Source organism: Perca flavescens, chromosome 19 (genome assembly GCF_004354835.1).
Source record: "Perca flavescens isolate YP-PL-M2 chromosome 19, PFLA_1.0, whole genome shotgun sequence".
Lineage (NCBI taxonomy): Eukaryota > Metazoa > Chordata > Actinopteri > Perciformes > Percidae > Perca > Perca flavescens.
Window position 1 is genome coordinate 29,180,578 of NC_041349.1, and position 16,152 is coordinate 29,196,729.

General features: G+C 40.3%; 1 protein-coding gene across 1 annotated transcript in view; it reads left to right on the forward strand.

Annotated features, from left to right (window-relative positions):
* The window catches only part of LOC114545697 (peroxisomal acyl-coenzyme A oxidase 3-like), a 16,109-nt gene extending 2,206 nt beyond the window's left edge, over window positions 1–13,903 (forward strand). The window contains exons 2-19 of the mRNA XM_028564142.1: window positions 1,200–1,378; window positions 2,465–2,562; window positions 2,654–2,789; window positions 3,259–3,333; window positions 3,791–3,880; window positions 5,298–5,441; window positions 6,162–6,250; window positions 6,402–6,498; window positions 7,470–7,652; window positions 7,839–7,961; window positions 8,051–8,171; window positions 8,267–8,389; window positions 9,058–9,171; window positions 9,289–9,404; window positions 9,775–9,949; window positions 10,041–10,108; window positions 10,708–10,794; window positions 12,192–13,903. Of these exons, the coding sequence (XP_028419943.1) occupies window positions 1,259–1,378; window positions 2,465–2,562; window positions 2,654–2,789; window positions 3,259–3,333; window positions 3,791–3,880; window positions 5,298–5,441; window positions 6,162–6,250; window positions 6,402–6,498; window positions 7,470–7,652; window positions 7,839–7,961; window positions 8,051–8,171; window positions 8,267–8,389; window positions 9,058–9,171; window positions 9,289–9,404; window positions 9,775–9,949; window positions 10,041–10,108; window positions 10,708–10,794; window positions 12,192–12,311 (2,079 nt within the window). The 5' untranslated portion in view covers window positions 1,200–1,258 and the 3' untranslated portion in view covers window positions 12,312–13,903. The remainder of the gene's footprint in view (window positions 1–1,199; window positions 1,379–2,464; window positions 2,563–2,653; window positions 2,790–3,258; window positions 3,334–3,790; window positions 3,881–5,297; window positions 5,442–6,161; window positions 6,251–6,401; window positions 6,499–7,469; window positions 7,653–7,838; window positions 7,962–8,050; window positions 8,172–8,266; window positions 8,390–9,057; window positions 9,172–9,288; window positions 9,405–9,774; window positions 9,950–10,040; window positions 10,109–10,707; window positions 10,795–12,191) is intronic.
* The last annotated feature ends 2,249 nt before the right edge of the window (window positions 13,904–16,152 follow it).

Below are 16,152 nucleotides of genomic sequence, written 5' to 3' on the forward strand. Positions count from 1 at the left end.
CATGAAAATAAAGGAACACATTGAGTGAGAAGGTGTGTCCAAACTTTTGGCCTGTACTGTATACACACACACACACACATACATACATACATACATACATACATACATATATATATATATATATATATATATATATATATATACATATATATATATATATATATATATATATATATATATACATATATATATATATATATATATATACATATATATACATACATATATATGTGTATATATATATATATATATATATACATATATATATATACACATATATATATATACATATATATATACATACATATATATACATACATATACATACATATACATACATATACATACATATATATATATATATATATATATACATATATATATATATATATATATATATATATATATATATATATATATATATATAGTTTTTAGGCTTCTTTCTAGGCTATTTATTTCAGATAACTTTCATTTACATGTGTTGCAGCTGTATATTTTCAAACTGGTAAAGGAAACCCTGTCTTTGCATTTTATTTTACTCACAATCTGTTTTAATAAAAGAGCTTGTGAAAAGTGCCTTTGACTTAAAACTTAAAACATTTAGCCCACTTTGTAAAAAATTACAGAGTTATATATCGTGTATCGCCATTCAGCGTTACGGCGATGCGAGGAAAAATTTGGGTGCACCTACATTTTTGTCGGTGATTGGCTGGAACATGGTTTGTTGTATTTTGGTGCACAGCCTGTGCCCCTAGTGTTTGACGTTTACGACCCCTGTGTTGTCTCCCGAGACCGGGCTTTTTCACAGTGGATTCTGGGGGCAGGCTAGTGGATCGAGGAGAGATGCCTACGATTTGAACCAAAAATTAAATCGCGCTGAAACCATGCATGAACTCATAGTGCACCTTTAATGTCCCGCCCACAACACTATCTGACTGTTACTGGGTATTATGTTGAAAGTTTCTCATTTATTAAATAATTGCTTAAAGCATTTAAACATAGTTTTGTGTTGGAGTTTGTAACATTCCAAAATATAAATTTTGATTTAAAGATTTTCATTTTCACTGTATATGCATATCGGTTCCAAATATCAGTTATCGGTTTCATTAACTACTAATAAACGGTATTGACCTTGGTCGACCCTTAACCCAAACCCAATGCTTTCATTTATGTTCCTCCCTTGTTTCTTCTTTACTCAGAAAGAGCAAAGTGCCTTATTTCCCTGCTCGGTGAACCCCTTCAGTCTGAACACAAGAAGATGGCTGATAAAGTGGCTGACTTTCCCAGTGGCCCGCTGGATATCTACAGGAACAAAGCCTCTTTCAACTGGAAGGAAATGCTCTGCTTCTTAGACGGAGAGGAAATCATTGCATTCAAGGTAGCTGTCAGCATCAAATGCTCTCTGTAGGTAGGACTAAATCTGCAAATTTTAATAAGTTAAATAGTTCAACATGAGTGTCACTGTTTTGTGTGGCTATTTGCCAGATTGGGAACGGAGAGAAAGGAGGGGTATGACATGCAAAAAAGATCCCCAAGGCTGGAATCGACCTGTGACTTAGCCGTTATGTGGCATGCGTTGTAACCAAGTGCTCTTGCCTTTTCAAAAACAGATATAGTTTCGTTTCTCTTTTTTTCTTCGTGACTATTTTTAGCGGCTGATTAATCCACATTTGTTGCTCAAGTCCGTATTTGTGTCAACAGGACAGTGTATGTGAGATTAATAAACTGCAGTATGTGTTCATGGTTATGAAGGAAGATGTCACCTAGTAGGGCTTGTTACCGTTTTCACTACTTTTTAGGCACTGACTGAATTGGCTCTAAAAGTATCGAGTATCAAGTATCAAAAAATGCCCCCCCATTCAAAACCCAATTTCAATACCTAAGGAGTAAATGTCATCAGCGTCAGTGAGCCAGTAAGCATGCAGCACGTTTCTACCAAGATCTAATAATGCTGCTGATTGGCTGTCTAACTTTACACGTCGTAGAGACACGCAGGAAAAACTCTACGTTACGCAAGTGTGTGCCGTAATGTTTAAGAATTTATTTTTTCTTATAAAATTGGTATCGAAAAAAGTATTGTTTAGGAATCAGTATCGGTATTGCAAATGTATGAATGATACCCTATATACCCCGATAGCCCTAACACCTAGTACTCACTGACAAGTTGAGAAAACAATCTCACATCAAGGTCCATCTAGTAGCCATTTCTGAACTTTTCATCCTATCAAATCATCTACTTCAAATTATCAGTGAATGTAATTTTTTCGGAGCACTTCAACTCTCTTCTCTTCATGTCAGCTTTAAATCTGGGGTTCAGTGTTCATTCTTGACCTTGGACTCAGAAGTTGAGAAACAACTATTTGGGATTGTTTTCTCAACTGAGGTTTCCTACAAGCACCTTTGTCATCTAAATGTTCCTCTACTGTACATATCCTCTTCATTTTCTCTTATCACTGTGCTACAGCAACAAGTGTTCAAGGCACTTGAGAATGACCCTCTGTTTGCACGTCGGCCCGGCGAAGACGTCCCTCTCGAGAAAATGAGAGAGCTGACCTTCCTCAGGTATCAACACAACAGTAACATCCTCTGTCATATATTATATCCTTATCTATATAATGTGCATAGAGAATAAACTTCAGATAAAAATTCTCAGGGCAAAGCAGCTCTTCCGCTATGACTTCCTGACAAAAGAAGAGGTGATGGCTAACCCCTGGATGTCTATAACGCTCAGTGATTGCCTGGGCATGTACGACTGGGCCTTGGGGGCCAAGTACTTTCTCAACAAAGGGGTGAGTTTGCATTGGATGAAAGAAATATAAACTATAATGGGATGTACTTAGAGGCAGCAATGGCATGCATTATATTTATTTCCTTCATTGATAATCTTACAGTGTTGACTTTCCAGGGCCTGTACTTGACCCATTACTATTCTCCAATATGCAGTTAGCCCTCCAACCTAAATAACGAACCTTGTCATTTGTAATGACATGCTGAACATGGTGAAATTGCTTACTAAACATCAGCATGTTAGCATTTAGCTCAAAGCCCCACTTAAAGTACAGCGTTACAGAGCTGCTATCAACTGCAGACTCTGAAGTCTATGGATAGTTAAGTTGTCTCTCCATTTTTTATCTGTCCCACACTTTATTTATTGGTATATCATGTCATGTCCACTTAGCCGCTAGCATTGCTTAACTTTTTCCCTTTCAGTAATTGTCTCATTTCAGTAAAAGATGCTAAAAACATCTTGTTTTGTAGATGTTTGGAGCGACTATTGCCAACTCCGGATCAGCGAGACACAGCAAATACGTTGAAAACACTGAAGACATGAGGGTAAGTGTTCAAAACAGCTTTACGCTGCCAATAACTCCACCTTTTAGGTGTATCAGTGCTTTATTAATTGCCGTCTAATGGGACAATGCAGTACAGGGAGGGTCTACAACATCCTGCCACTATGGATTTATAAACTGCAGGAGCTGAATAAACGTTCACAGTGAGCCATACAGTTTTCTTTGGATTCTTATATTGTTATTTTCCCCAAAACTCCAATCACCTAACATTTTTAAGATCAACTTTTTATTATTTTTTTGAACATACAGAACAGACAAATACAACTGAACAACAACAGCAACCCTCTCCCACCCCCCACCCTCAATCACCTAACATTTTAAGGACACAGTGGTCATATATTTGTAAATTTTGATTTTTGCTTCCACGTCTAATGTTATTCAGTTGTGAAATTCATATTAATCTCCATCACTATGAACTCTGAATTTGTGTCTGTCTGTAGACGTTTGGATGCTTTGGACTGACTGAGCTGAGCCACGGCAGCAACACCAGAGCCATGAGGACCACAGCAACATATGACCCCTCCACCCAGGTCAGAACACGCACCACACAACACTCCATTCAGTTTTCAAGTCAAATTTATTTACGGGGGCAAATCATCACTGAAGTTATCTCAGGGCACAGATAGAGTAGGAGAATTCCCCTTATAATTAGAGCGATTTCGCCAATGTGGCTGCGGGGAGGAAAAACATTTTAACGGACAGAAACTTCGAACAGAAACTGGCTCTATGTGGGCAGCAAGGCAGAGAGAAAAGATAGAACTGCGATAAAAGCAAAAATAATAATAAAAGTAGCAGGGTGTCGAGCAGGGCCACAGCAGCAGGTGCAGCCACAATCCAGGTAAATCTGCAAGGCGAGAATACACAAGTACTCCGGGGAAGAAGCTCTCATCTCTCAATGCAAATCAAACCAGCTATTAGGCTAACTGAAATAAAACCATGCCAATCTCTAGATATGGTGAAGGGTATGTGATGATGTGGGGCTATTTTAATTCCAAAGGCCAAGGGAACTTTATCAGGATGCATAGTATCCTGGATCCATGAAATAACTGGCCTTTAAAAATAAAAATTCTGCCTGCCTCTATGGGAATTTAACATAGGGGTGTACTTACTTATACCCCCTGTATTTTAAGGAAGAACATTTATTTATTTACGATACATCATTCATTCACAAAGAAAATTGGTGTCTTAAAGGTTGGATTTTTCCTCATTTTTTTAATTAAGGCATTAAGATCAATTTCCAAAAGATTATATTTTTATTCCTCTTTTTAGTCAACTTTAGCATGGGTGTATTCACTTAGGCTTAGCACTGTAAGTTTATTAAAGACAACTGAACTAAAGTAATCAGTAGTGTAATGTGGGTGTTGGATGCTATGGAAAGGTAACCGCTCACCTAACCTTAAACACAAACAAGGGTTCAGTTAAACACAATGAAACCAAACAAAATAACCCAAGTTGGGTGCCAGCATTGCACCAGTCTGCCTGGAGGGAGAGTGAGACCAGATCTTATGGAATCACCTAGCTTTATAGACTCCCAGCAGGTGAGGCCATTCCCCCAATGAGGTGGGAGGAGCCAGTCAATCAGGCACCAACTGAAAGAGACAGACACAAGCCAAAACAGGTAGTCATATGGCCCAGGGCCATAACATATTATCCTTTGACCCTGTGCAAGGGCCTGGTCCCCAGGTTAGGAACCACTGCTTTAGACCATCACTTAGTGAAATGGCATTCTTTTCTGGCATTTTTTTGGTTATATAAATTACTAGAAGGTTCTTGCACACCAGACACTGGTGCTCACTTTATTAATGTTTCTGCCCTCAAACCTTCATCTGGTAAAATATTTCCTGGTAAAATGTTGCTGGTTTACTGGTCCGTCTACCTTCTAAGATTTTACAGGGTAATGTTGTGGGAATTTGTAACCATTACTATGTTTAACTTTCTACTCTGTAGGAGTTTGTGATCAACTCTCCGGACTTTGAGGCTGCCAAGTTCTGGGTGGGGAACATGGGTAAGACTGCAACCCACGCTGTGGTGTTCGCTCAGCTCTACACGCCTGACCAGGTGTGCCACGGTCTGCACTCCTTCGTTGTGGCGGTAAGACTCTGACCCCTGAAACAGTTACAGCTGGTTACATTATCAGGAAACGTTATCTGATCTGTTATGTCACATAGCTGCATCTCAGAAAACTCATTATTACCCAAGTTTTCAACTCTGAATGTTGTTCCATCTCTGGAAGTGCAGTGTGACACTAAAACATGCAATGTACAGTAGTTCGGTACTGAAAAAAAATCCCAAACCAAAAAGGATTACATTGTCTGGAGTGTACGTTATGAAAGAAGTTGAGCTGTAAAGTGAAGTGAAGTGAGCGGATGAAGTCTTGTTTAGTAAAGTATGAACTGAAATGTAATTGATGTTTTAACAATCCCATCAAGCAGAGCACATAATCCAACCAAAAAACTAAAATGTATGTGAATATATGCCCTCCGTTCAAAATGTGAAAAATACAAATGAGGAAAAGTATAGCATTTACCAGTAGTTCCAGTTGTCTAAAGTGTGACATTGTGTGAGAGAGGACACTTTTTAATTTTTATTTATGCAGGAAGTGTGGAAATGGTGGGAGTGGGAAGATTTTTAAGAGTTTTCTTTGAGTAAACGACAAGGTTCAACAATCTGAAAATTCCTTAAAACATCATGAAAATAGAAAAGCTTTAAATTTATACTGTATAAAGTCAAACTGATCATCTACAAATACCCATTTTAACAGGGATGGTTTTAAAATTTGTCAAAATTAAATCAGTAACCATTGTGCTGCAGTTGAGAGATCCCAAGACCCTGCTAGCTCTGCCTGGTGTGCTGGTTGGAGACATGGGCAAGAAGCTGGGCCAGAATGGACTGGATAATGGGTAGGTGACCGATACGACTTAATTAATTAGTTAAGTTGAAACAGACACACCGCATTACTATAATTTCAATGTATGTCTTGTTTTTGCGTTAGGCACACGTTGCCAGTGTTCTGTGTAACCAAAGATAATTTCTCTGTCTCTCTCCCTTCAGGTTTGCTTTGTTCCATAATGTGAGGATCCCTCGGGAGAATCTGCTGAATAAGACGGGAGATGTTACTCCTGATGGTCGCTACGTTACACCATTTAAGGTTAGTTAGTTTTCCACTGGTGGAAAGCGCTCAATAGGTATTACAAGCAACCAATGAAAGTTAAATTACAACTGCATTACTCAATATTGTTGTGCACTTCACAACACGGAAGCTCCTGATGAGTAGATGAGTAGGCACATGGCTCAATACATGAAGGAGGCCCAGAAAAGAATTGGTGGGCCGAACGCCAGCTACTGGTCAAGGGAGCAGTCACTCAGCACTGGGGTGTTTAGTTTGCAGTTTTGCGATGACGCTGTGAGTGACGTCACACGCAGACGTCGAGTTTGACGAGGGTGGGATGTAAACTGCCGCAACAATTACATGAGCAATCTCCCCGGGCAAATAATATGGCCTGAGTCCTACAGCTCAGCTCAGTTCAATGTCCGGGCAGCACACACGTTCCTTGATTGTGATGTGACCAGGACTGTCTGCCCGAACAGTCTGGAATCATGGTCCAATCCAAAGGTGGCAGAGAGCGAAAGAGCTAAGATCCTGTGAGACTTCCAGATCCAGACTGATAAAATGGTGATGGATATGATGGCATTGTTGTGTTGGACAAACAGCAGAGCAAGGCAGTTGTGATAGATTTAGCAATCCCAAGCTACGTCAACATCAAGAAGAAGGAACACGAGAAGCTTTGAAAATATACCAAGGGCTTAGAGAGGAGCTGGAGAACAGTGGTTCCAGTGGTAATGGGAGAACTCGGGCTGTAACCCCTGTACTGGGACAGTGGCTCCGGAAAATTCCAGGAACAACATCTGGGGTCTCTGTTCATAAGAGCACAGTCCTAGCAATGGCTAAGATATGGTGCAGAACCCCCAGGCTCCCAGTCCTCTGGTAGAGGACCCAAGCTTGAAGGAAGGAACCAGACCGCCCTAGTATGGGGCGAGAGGGAAATAAATGTTTTTTTCTTTTGCTCATGAATTGTAATGTTTCTTATGTTTCTTCATTGTTACGTTCCTCTCGTTCAGGACCCCAACAAGCGTTTCGGGGAGTCTCTGGGTGCCCTGTCAGGTGGCAGGGTGTCCATCACCAGGATGGCTTTGGTCAACCTGAAGCTTGCTCTGACTATCGCCACCCGCTTCTCAGCCACCAGGAGACAGTTTGGACCCAAAAACACAGAGGAGATTCCTGTTTTGGAGTACCAGTTACAGGTCAGGATGGAGGGAGTGGATCTGAAAGCAGATTTACCTAAGCATATTACAAAGCACCTTTTCAAAGTAACAGGAGGTATCTAAAGCCACAACAACACTTAATGCTTTATGCTATTTGTGTACATATCGTTTAATAATGGGGGTGCACATTTTTACACAAATTCCTTGGAAATTTGTTTGTTTCAGCAATGGCGTCTGATTCCGTACCTGGCAGCAGCGTATGCTCTTGAACACTTCTCCAAATCCATCTTCATGAACTTTGTTGAGTTCCAGATTGGACAGATGATGAGGGAGAAGAGCGACAGACAAGTGAGTTAAGATGATGTGCATGTGTGTGTCTATATCCAGAGTGAGCATGCTGTATAAACTATAGTCTAATATGCCTGTGTGTATTGCAGGCAGAGATGGGCAGGGAGATCCATGCTATAGGCTGCTCCAGTAAACCGCTGGGCTCATGGATTGCTCAGAGAGGGATTCAGGAGTGTAGGGAGGCCTGCGGTGGACATGGATATCTGGCCAGTAAGTCACACACACACACACACACACACACACACACACACACACACACACACACACACACACCTACCTACCTAACTACCTTTTCTCTTTCTCAGTGAACCGGCTGGGTGATCTGCGTAATGACAATGACCCAAACTGCACATATGAAGGAGACAACAACGTCTTGCTGCAACAGACCAGCAACTATCTGCTCAGCTGGCTCCATGCTAAACACCGTGGTCAGTCCTTTATGCACTGCAGGATTATTACAAGCCTTTAATGTCAGATACAGCATGCGGTGGCGAGATGTAACGCTGTAGCTGCTACCAATATTCCTTCAAAAGGCTAACTTGAAAGTTGAATTCTCCACAAGGGTTGTGTCGATTGGCAATTGTATTGCTTATCGGTGACTGACATGATGTTCTTCTGCAGTTGCTAGTGCTGATCGCCTGCCAATGTTATGGCAATTTTCGGACCGTGTAAACCAACAGTTAAGGCCCAGTCATTAGCATTCTTAACCATCTAGCCAATCGTGATAATCCTTTATATAATTGGGGTGAACTTTGGCCATAGACTGTAAAAATAATGGACGAAGCTCAGAAGCTTCTGAAAAGTGAAGCTAATGCAGGAGTGCCTCAAACCTGCATTCTATCTAATTTCCAGCAGGGGGCAACTCAAGTGGTTGCAAAAAGAAGTCCATTTCTATAGAAGGCCATGAGAAAATGACCCTACTTCTCACTTAATGTATTACCTCAATAATCATTTTAATATTTTATGGTCTCAATCACTAGTTACAAGTCTTCTTTAATTCTCAGTCAATATTGTGTATAAGACAATTAGATCATGTACAGCAGAGCGCAGGAACTCTTATCTCTAAAGTTTCAGCTGCTGTGTTGTGCGGTTTCAGATGGTGTGCGCATTGAGTCTCCTCTTCACACTGTGGATTTCCTGGATGATTCCCACAAGATCCTGGAAAGCAGGTTCACAGCAAGAACGATGGAGGAGTGTATGGACTCTGCAGGTACTCCTAGATAACTCCCAGTTATCTAAATATCACAGATACATAAATTCTACTGATTACATTTCTAAAGTTGTTTCTCAGTTTAACAGTGAGTGTACTCCTTGTTCACCATATCAGTGCCACTGGCAGCCTATAAGTGGCTGGTGTGTTTCCTGCTGGAAGAGAGCCAGAAGAGGCTGGAGCAGGAGATGGCCTCGGGAAAGGAGGAGTTTGAGGCCCGTAACAACAGCCAGGTAAGACACACACACAAACACAGACACACATATACACACCACTGCACAGAGCCTTTATGGATACGCTCCGCTATGCCCATACCTCAAGCTAAAAATAAAACTGACAGTCAGAAAACTGACTGCCTATTTCCGGGCACCACTCAATCCTTTCCCCTTGACATCAATATTTAGGTGTCTGAAGCTGCTGAGAATTTCACAAAGCATATTTTTGGTAAATTTTTTTCTTAGGATATTCACAAGGTTAGAATTGAACTGTGATAACAGTTGTTTGTCTTAGTTTATAGCAGAAATAAAATGTGTGTGTGTGTGTGTGTGTGTGTGTGTGTGTGTGTGTGTGTGTGTGTGTGTGTGTGTGTGTGTGTGTGTTTAGGTCTACTACTGTCGCTCCCTGGCCATGGCCTACATAGAACACAACTGCCTCCAGAGGTTTCATGAGCTGACTACTGATACGGACACACCAGCTGGTCTCAGACCTGTACTAAGCAAGCTGTGTGCCCTGTATGGGCTGTGGAGCCTCAGCAACCACATGGCCACACTCTACCAGGGTGTGTACTGTACTCTATATACTACATGTATCAATCTAGATAATGCATTGCATTGTATAGATATTTGTAACACAGTTTTGTTACTGCACAGGTAATTACTTGAGTGGAAGGAAGCCCACAGACTTGGTCCAGATGGCCATTATCACTCTCTGCTCCCAGGTACAGAAACATTCCATCTATTCCATGTGTAAGGGTTAATTACCTTATTACCTGCTAATGGACACCTTGATTTGTTAAGACCATCAATTTATATTTCCACACATTTTGCAATCCAAATCTAAGTTTTTTTCAAACAATAACTCTGTTTACCATTACTTTAAGATTTTTATGCAATGAAAACGTTCACTGCTCCAGTAAATTGGACTGAATAGTAGGTGTCCTATATCATAAATTAATATTAAATGGTTTAAAATATAAATGGTTTAAAAAAAAAAAAATTTGGCAAGTGACCATGGTATAAGCGGGTTAATGCCCTTGGAGGTGTCCTTTTAATGGACTCCGCGGCGCGTCGGCCGGTTCTGACCTCGCCATCGTCCAATAATTCCTGATAATGAACACCTCATCAGACATTAACCCTTACTTAATGGACGCCCTGCAGCCATGGTATAATATTGGATAGTGTTTATTGTTATGAGGTCCCTTCCTTGTTTCCGTCCATACCTCCTGACTGTCTTCATTAAGCTGAATGATGAAGTCATGATGCCCCCCACCTGACTTTAAGCTCAACCTGACCTGCTCTGTCTGTGTGTCTCCTCCAGCTGAAGGATGATGCAGTAGCATTGGTGGATGTTTTGGCACCTACTGATTTCATTCTCAACTCACCTATTGGCAACGCTGATGGACAGGTAAAGACATACATATACATAAAACCTATTTATACCTCAGTATTTTGATGTATGCCCATAAATAATGAAAGAATTGTCAACACATTTAGGGCGCTGTTGACAGGTGAGGGTTCCTCTTTTTATAAGATTAGATAGCATGTGAGGGTAACTTCTGATTTATTTATTTGTTGAGGAAGAAAGGTACAATACACATTGTTCAGTCAAAATCTGACTTGAGCTGGAAGCTTAGGTTTTAATCACGGCCTTTTTTGTCACAGGTCCCCTGACAGGTAGACAAGAAAGGAAGGGCAGGGGGGCTCGTCCATAAATTGACAACAACAGTTGTTGACAATGACCCTCTCTGAGCTTTGAGAACTTATTTTTTCTTCCTCCTGAGCCTCTCAGTGCTGGCCTGATGTAACCTTCTATACGACCTCAACAGAAAGAAAAAGTGGGGTTTTGTGGGATTTGTCGAGCCTGGTGTTAATATCCTTTAGGAAGTGTAGGGCAACCCCTGTTGTGAGTTTAGCCGATCAAACCACTCTCTGCAGGGCCAGTCTGTTCGGTGCTTTTTCTGTAGGTTGATTGGTTGGTCGGTCGGTTGTTTCCCTTTTGTTTATGATCAGACCCACCGCAGCTGTGTCGTCAGCGAACTTGATGATATGGTGTTGGAGTTGAAAGCTACTACACAGTTGTGTTTGTACTGGGAGTACAGCAGGGGACCAAAAACACAGCCCTGGGGTGCTCCAGTGTTAAGAATTAAGGGTGGAAGAGGTGTGTCCGACCCACCCTCACCACCTGGGGTCTGCCTGTCAGGAAGTCAAGGATCAAAATGCATAGTGAGGTGTTTAAACCTCAGGTCCTTGAGCTTTGTGACGGTCCTGCAGGGAAAATTGTGTTATACGCTGATCTGTCTTTTCGAATTGAGATAGGGTAGTGGGGATGATGTGTGCTATGCTGTCTTCCATTGATCAAATGTGACGGTAGGCAAACTGTAATGGGTCCACTGTACTGGATGGTGGAATTATTGAAGCACGTGGGTATGACAGACTAAGCCAGTGACAGGTTGAATATTATTGTGAACACCGGTGCTAGTTGGTTAGCAGGCAATCTGAAGACTTGCCAACTGTTATTGTCAGGTCCTGCTGCTTTGTTGGTGTTCACATTCTGGAATGCCCTCCTGACGTCATGCTTAGAAAAGGATATGGGTGTTTGAGGTGCACCCACCCATCCATCAACCTCTGCTTCAGCTGTTTTTGCTTGTTCGCTGCCGATCAGCATACAATGTGTTTAGCTCACTTGCTATAGCATCAGACTTGTCACATGGGTCTGGGGTTGCCCTCCTGAAATAGGTAAAAAAAAAGGAAAAACTTTCTTTAACAGTGAGCACATCTTCTCCTTGTTTCTCCCTCACGTAGCTTTACAAGAACCTGTGGTCGACAGTGATGCAGGGCAGCCAGGTGCTGGAACGGCCTTCCTGGTGGAAAGAGTTCTGCTCAGACAAGCCGGTGGTCGGATCCCTCCGTCCAAAACTCTAGAACCCACTCAACAACCTCACTTTACCACATTCTAAGTGCAATCTAGAATATAATGTCCATACACCATACACCCAGATTGTAAAAGGTGGAATTTCAGTGTCTTTTTTTTAATTTTCTTTTATTATAAAGCAGTTCAAGGTCCTATATAAATACTGTTGAAGTATCAAAACACTCAATCCACAGAGAAATGCACAATTCAGAAACTGTATATACACAAGTATACAGACGAACAGTATGAGAAAAATATGTTGTTTGAACATTAAAGCATTTACAAGTATGAACCAGAAAAGGAGCATAATATGGGACCTTTCAAAAACCTTCTTGCAAATGTCAACATTGTTCCATTAGAGGCTAAATGATGTGCTCCTTATTCTTCAACACGGTCTGGCCTGAGCTTGTAAGCTAAAAAGAAAGACCCAAAGTCTTCCAGATGTCCTCAGGCTTCCGTGTTCTTTTCTTCGTCCTTTCAGTAATTACATAATATTAATAATACATTTTAAAATCATTTGGCATATTTTATGTCACTAATAGAAAGGATGACTTTTTGAATTTCAGTTTGCCTTTAAATAATAAATTTTTTTGGTATTTCACCACTCATGTAAATGCAATAATAACCATTATAATTTTAGTTAAAATTATATTTTTATAATAACTTTCTGGATATCAGGTTTAATGAAAACCTTTGAGTGTCACATTAATTCAATGACTGACCATCACTATCAGCTGTTCTATAACATGCAAACTCTGATTATGTGAATTATACATGTGAACAGTGTAGTAATGTAATTTTAAAATAGCATGATTCCAGTGCAGTTATGTTTCAGTTATATTTTAAAATTGTCATTATGGCCATACCAAGGATCATTAAAAGTGAATACCAACCAAGGGCTTCTAGGTAACACAATGTAACTTTAAAGTGTTAACATAACTATCTTTAGTATATATGGTAAATGAGTCAGTGTGAATTTTAGCTGTTATAATGATTAGAAATAAGCCTGTAGTTGTATATAACATATATATTTTTATATATAATATTCAAGTTTTAGAGAAGGTGTAAGATCTGAAGTTGTAGAAACACATTTACGAAACTCAAATCTAGTGTTATTAAGTGTTACACTTATAGTTCAGAGTTTCAGACTGATTGCTTCTTTGATTGCGTATTGAAAAGCATTTCTCTGTTGTATTGGCTGCAATATTTCACCGTTCACATAATTTGTGCACACATGTTATTTACACATTCTCAATTTTGTTTCCATACAGCCTTTATGTACAGGTTTACAAAGTTAAGTTATATACAACCACAGGCTTTCTGTGTTTTTTTTTTCTGAACACATTGACACATTGACATGCAACAATCAGAATGACCCTTACTGGAGCCTATATAATTGTCTCAACAAGCAACCTCATAATTAGATTTTTTTTTAGATTTATTGTATTTCATAGTTGAATGATGTGAAATGTATCTTATGGGATGTAATATTCTAATAAATGTGAAAATTGCGTGGATTTTAAGTTTTACATGACCCTGTAAAGAATGATCACATTTCTTGTAAACACAATACAAATAAATACATTTTCCGTACAACCGAAAAGCGGAACAATCTTTTTTCTTATCATCATTACCAAAAATAGAAATCTGTGTCTTGTTTGCAACAGTTTACTGGCTGACACTCCTCCATCATGTCACACCTATGCCTCCTTTACAGACAAATTCAAAAATATTCAACAAACGCTCAGTGTCAGGGGTCCATGTCATTCCCTCTTTAAAAAAATTCTATCTGCATGACACAATGGGTCAATTGTGTTGATTGTTTAGACTTGGATGAAGATCCAAATTGTTGGAAATGTAAGACAGAGAATGGTCAATTGGCCAAGGAAACACACACACTAAATACACAAGGTAACGAGGGAGAAAAGAGGGACAGGTGACATGAGGGCTGAGGAACAAGTGGAACACATCAGGGCGGGGCAGACAATCACAGAGGCAGGAAAACACACAAGCAGGAAGTAACACAAGACATGACGCAGGAAAACAACAGACACTACAAAGTAAAACAGGAAACTAAAGCATTAAACCATACATAAAGATAGAACTAGAAAAACCCGAACAGAACACAGAAAGAACACGGGTAACACAATCATGAAACAGATAACAGGGACATAAACAGGGAATGAATACACAAAATAAACAGGAAACTTTATTTACTCAATTTTTCAAAGTTTTGACTTAAGTAAAAGTTTAAGTACTTTTTCCACTGCATACAGGTTCAGACCCTTGATATCCCGTAGGTCTGTTACATATGGAACATTAAAGTGAAATAACTCCACAGAAGTGAAATACAAATACATTGTTACATTTTTTTTCTTCTTTTCAGCTATGCATTTACTGTCATATTAAATGAAAAACGTATGTTAAAAGGCAATTGTTTAACTTTCTGTCTTTAATAACTGAACGAATTGTGGAGTGCAGCATAGACCTGCCAATAATAAATGCAAGTCATTCACTTTTCATGAAGAGGATTTAAAATATTCAGAAAAATCAGCTTTGCAAAACTGATCAGGAAGGAAATAAATGCAACACATCATCAGTAACCCTGATGGACCAGTTCCAATCAGGTTTATTCAAGATGTTGAAGATTATATATAATATTTATAAATAAAAATAATATTTATAAATGAAAAAACACTATCTGGCTACCATTTCCCTCTGAAAACAGCCGGTTGCCTCCAGAGTGGCGAGGACCTGTATTTGACCAGGGATGGCATTGTTCCGGCGCGTTGCCCTCTCTACTGGACCCAATTCAGTACATAGATCCAAGAGCTCAGCTTTAGGGAATCTAAATCGGCATATTAGCCAGTCATCGTCATGGTCCCTGAAGTCTCTTTATCTCCTGATTCTTCCATTGCCGAAGTCCTCCTGCAGTGCCAGCAGTGCCATCATGCTGCATTACGCACAGGGGGTCACTGCAGTATTTATATCTGTCACAGGGCGTAGCAAGGTATAGCAGGGTTTCACAGGACGTAGCAGGGTATAGCAGAGCGTCACAGGACGTAGCAGAGCACTGCAGGGCGTAGCAGGATGTAGCAGGGCGTAGTAGGACGTAGCAGGGCACTGCAGAGTAGGGGTGGGAGATATTGACAAAAATGAATATTGCGATACTTTTTTTCAATATCTCGATATCGATATTCAGACGATATTTTTGAAATCCTTCTAGAAGTTAAAAGAAGCCCTGTTCGGAGGCTATTTTGGTGGTTCTCTTGGGAAAATGTACAAGCAAGATGAAATCATAACAATAAACAAAGGGCTCTGTTCTGTAACATATTGCACACAACCATGTCCTTATTGGAAGCAGTCATGGAGCTGGGACAGGGCCGGGTCAGACTAGGTTCTGATAGTCCTTCTACTTGGCTCTATAGTCCTTCTGACCAGGATTTATGCTGGGATCAGGAGTTGGATGTGATCTGACTGGCCCAGGTGAGGGAAAGGTGCAGTTCTGTGTGCTTTTTTGATGTTAGAGTATACATGGTCTAGTGTGTTCTTCCCTCTAGTAACACAATCTACATGCTGGGAGAAAGCTGGAGGGGAACAGACTTTGTAAAAGCCTTGTAAAAGTCCCCTGTATCCCGTATCCAGGTGATCGCGCTGCAGTTTGTTCACTATGGTTAACTTTTGCTAACGTTAGCATCGGGGGCTATGTAGACGGCAGTGTGCTGTTTTCGTAGTAAATAAAATGGTCAGTATATTACCGACAGGGCTCCAGGTCAGGTGAGCCGTGCTGGGCAACGATCCTGCAGTTGGTACTCCATTCATTGTGCACAAAAATGCAGTCCTCCGCCTCTG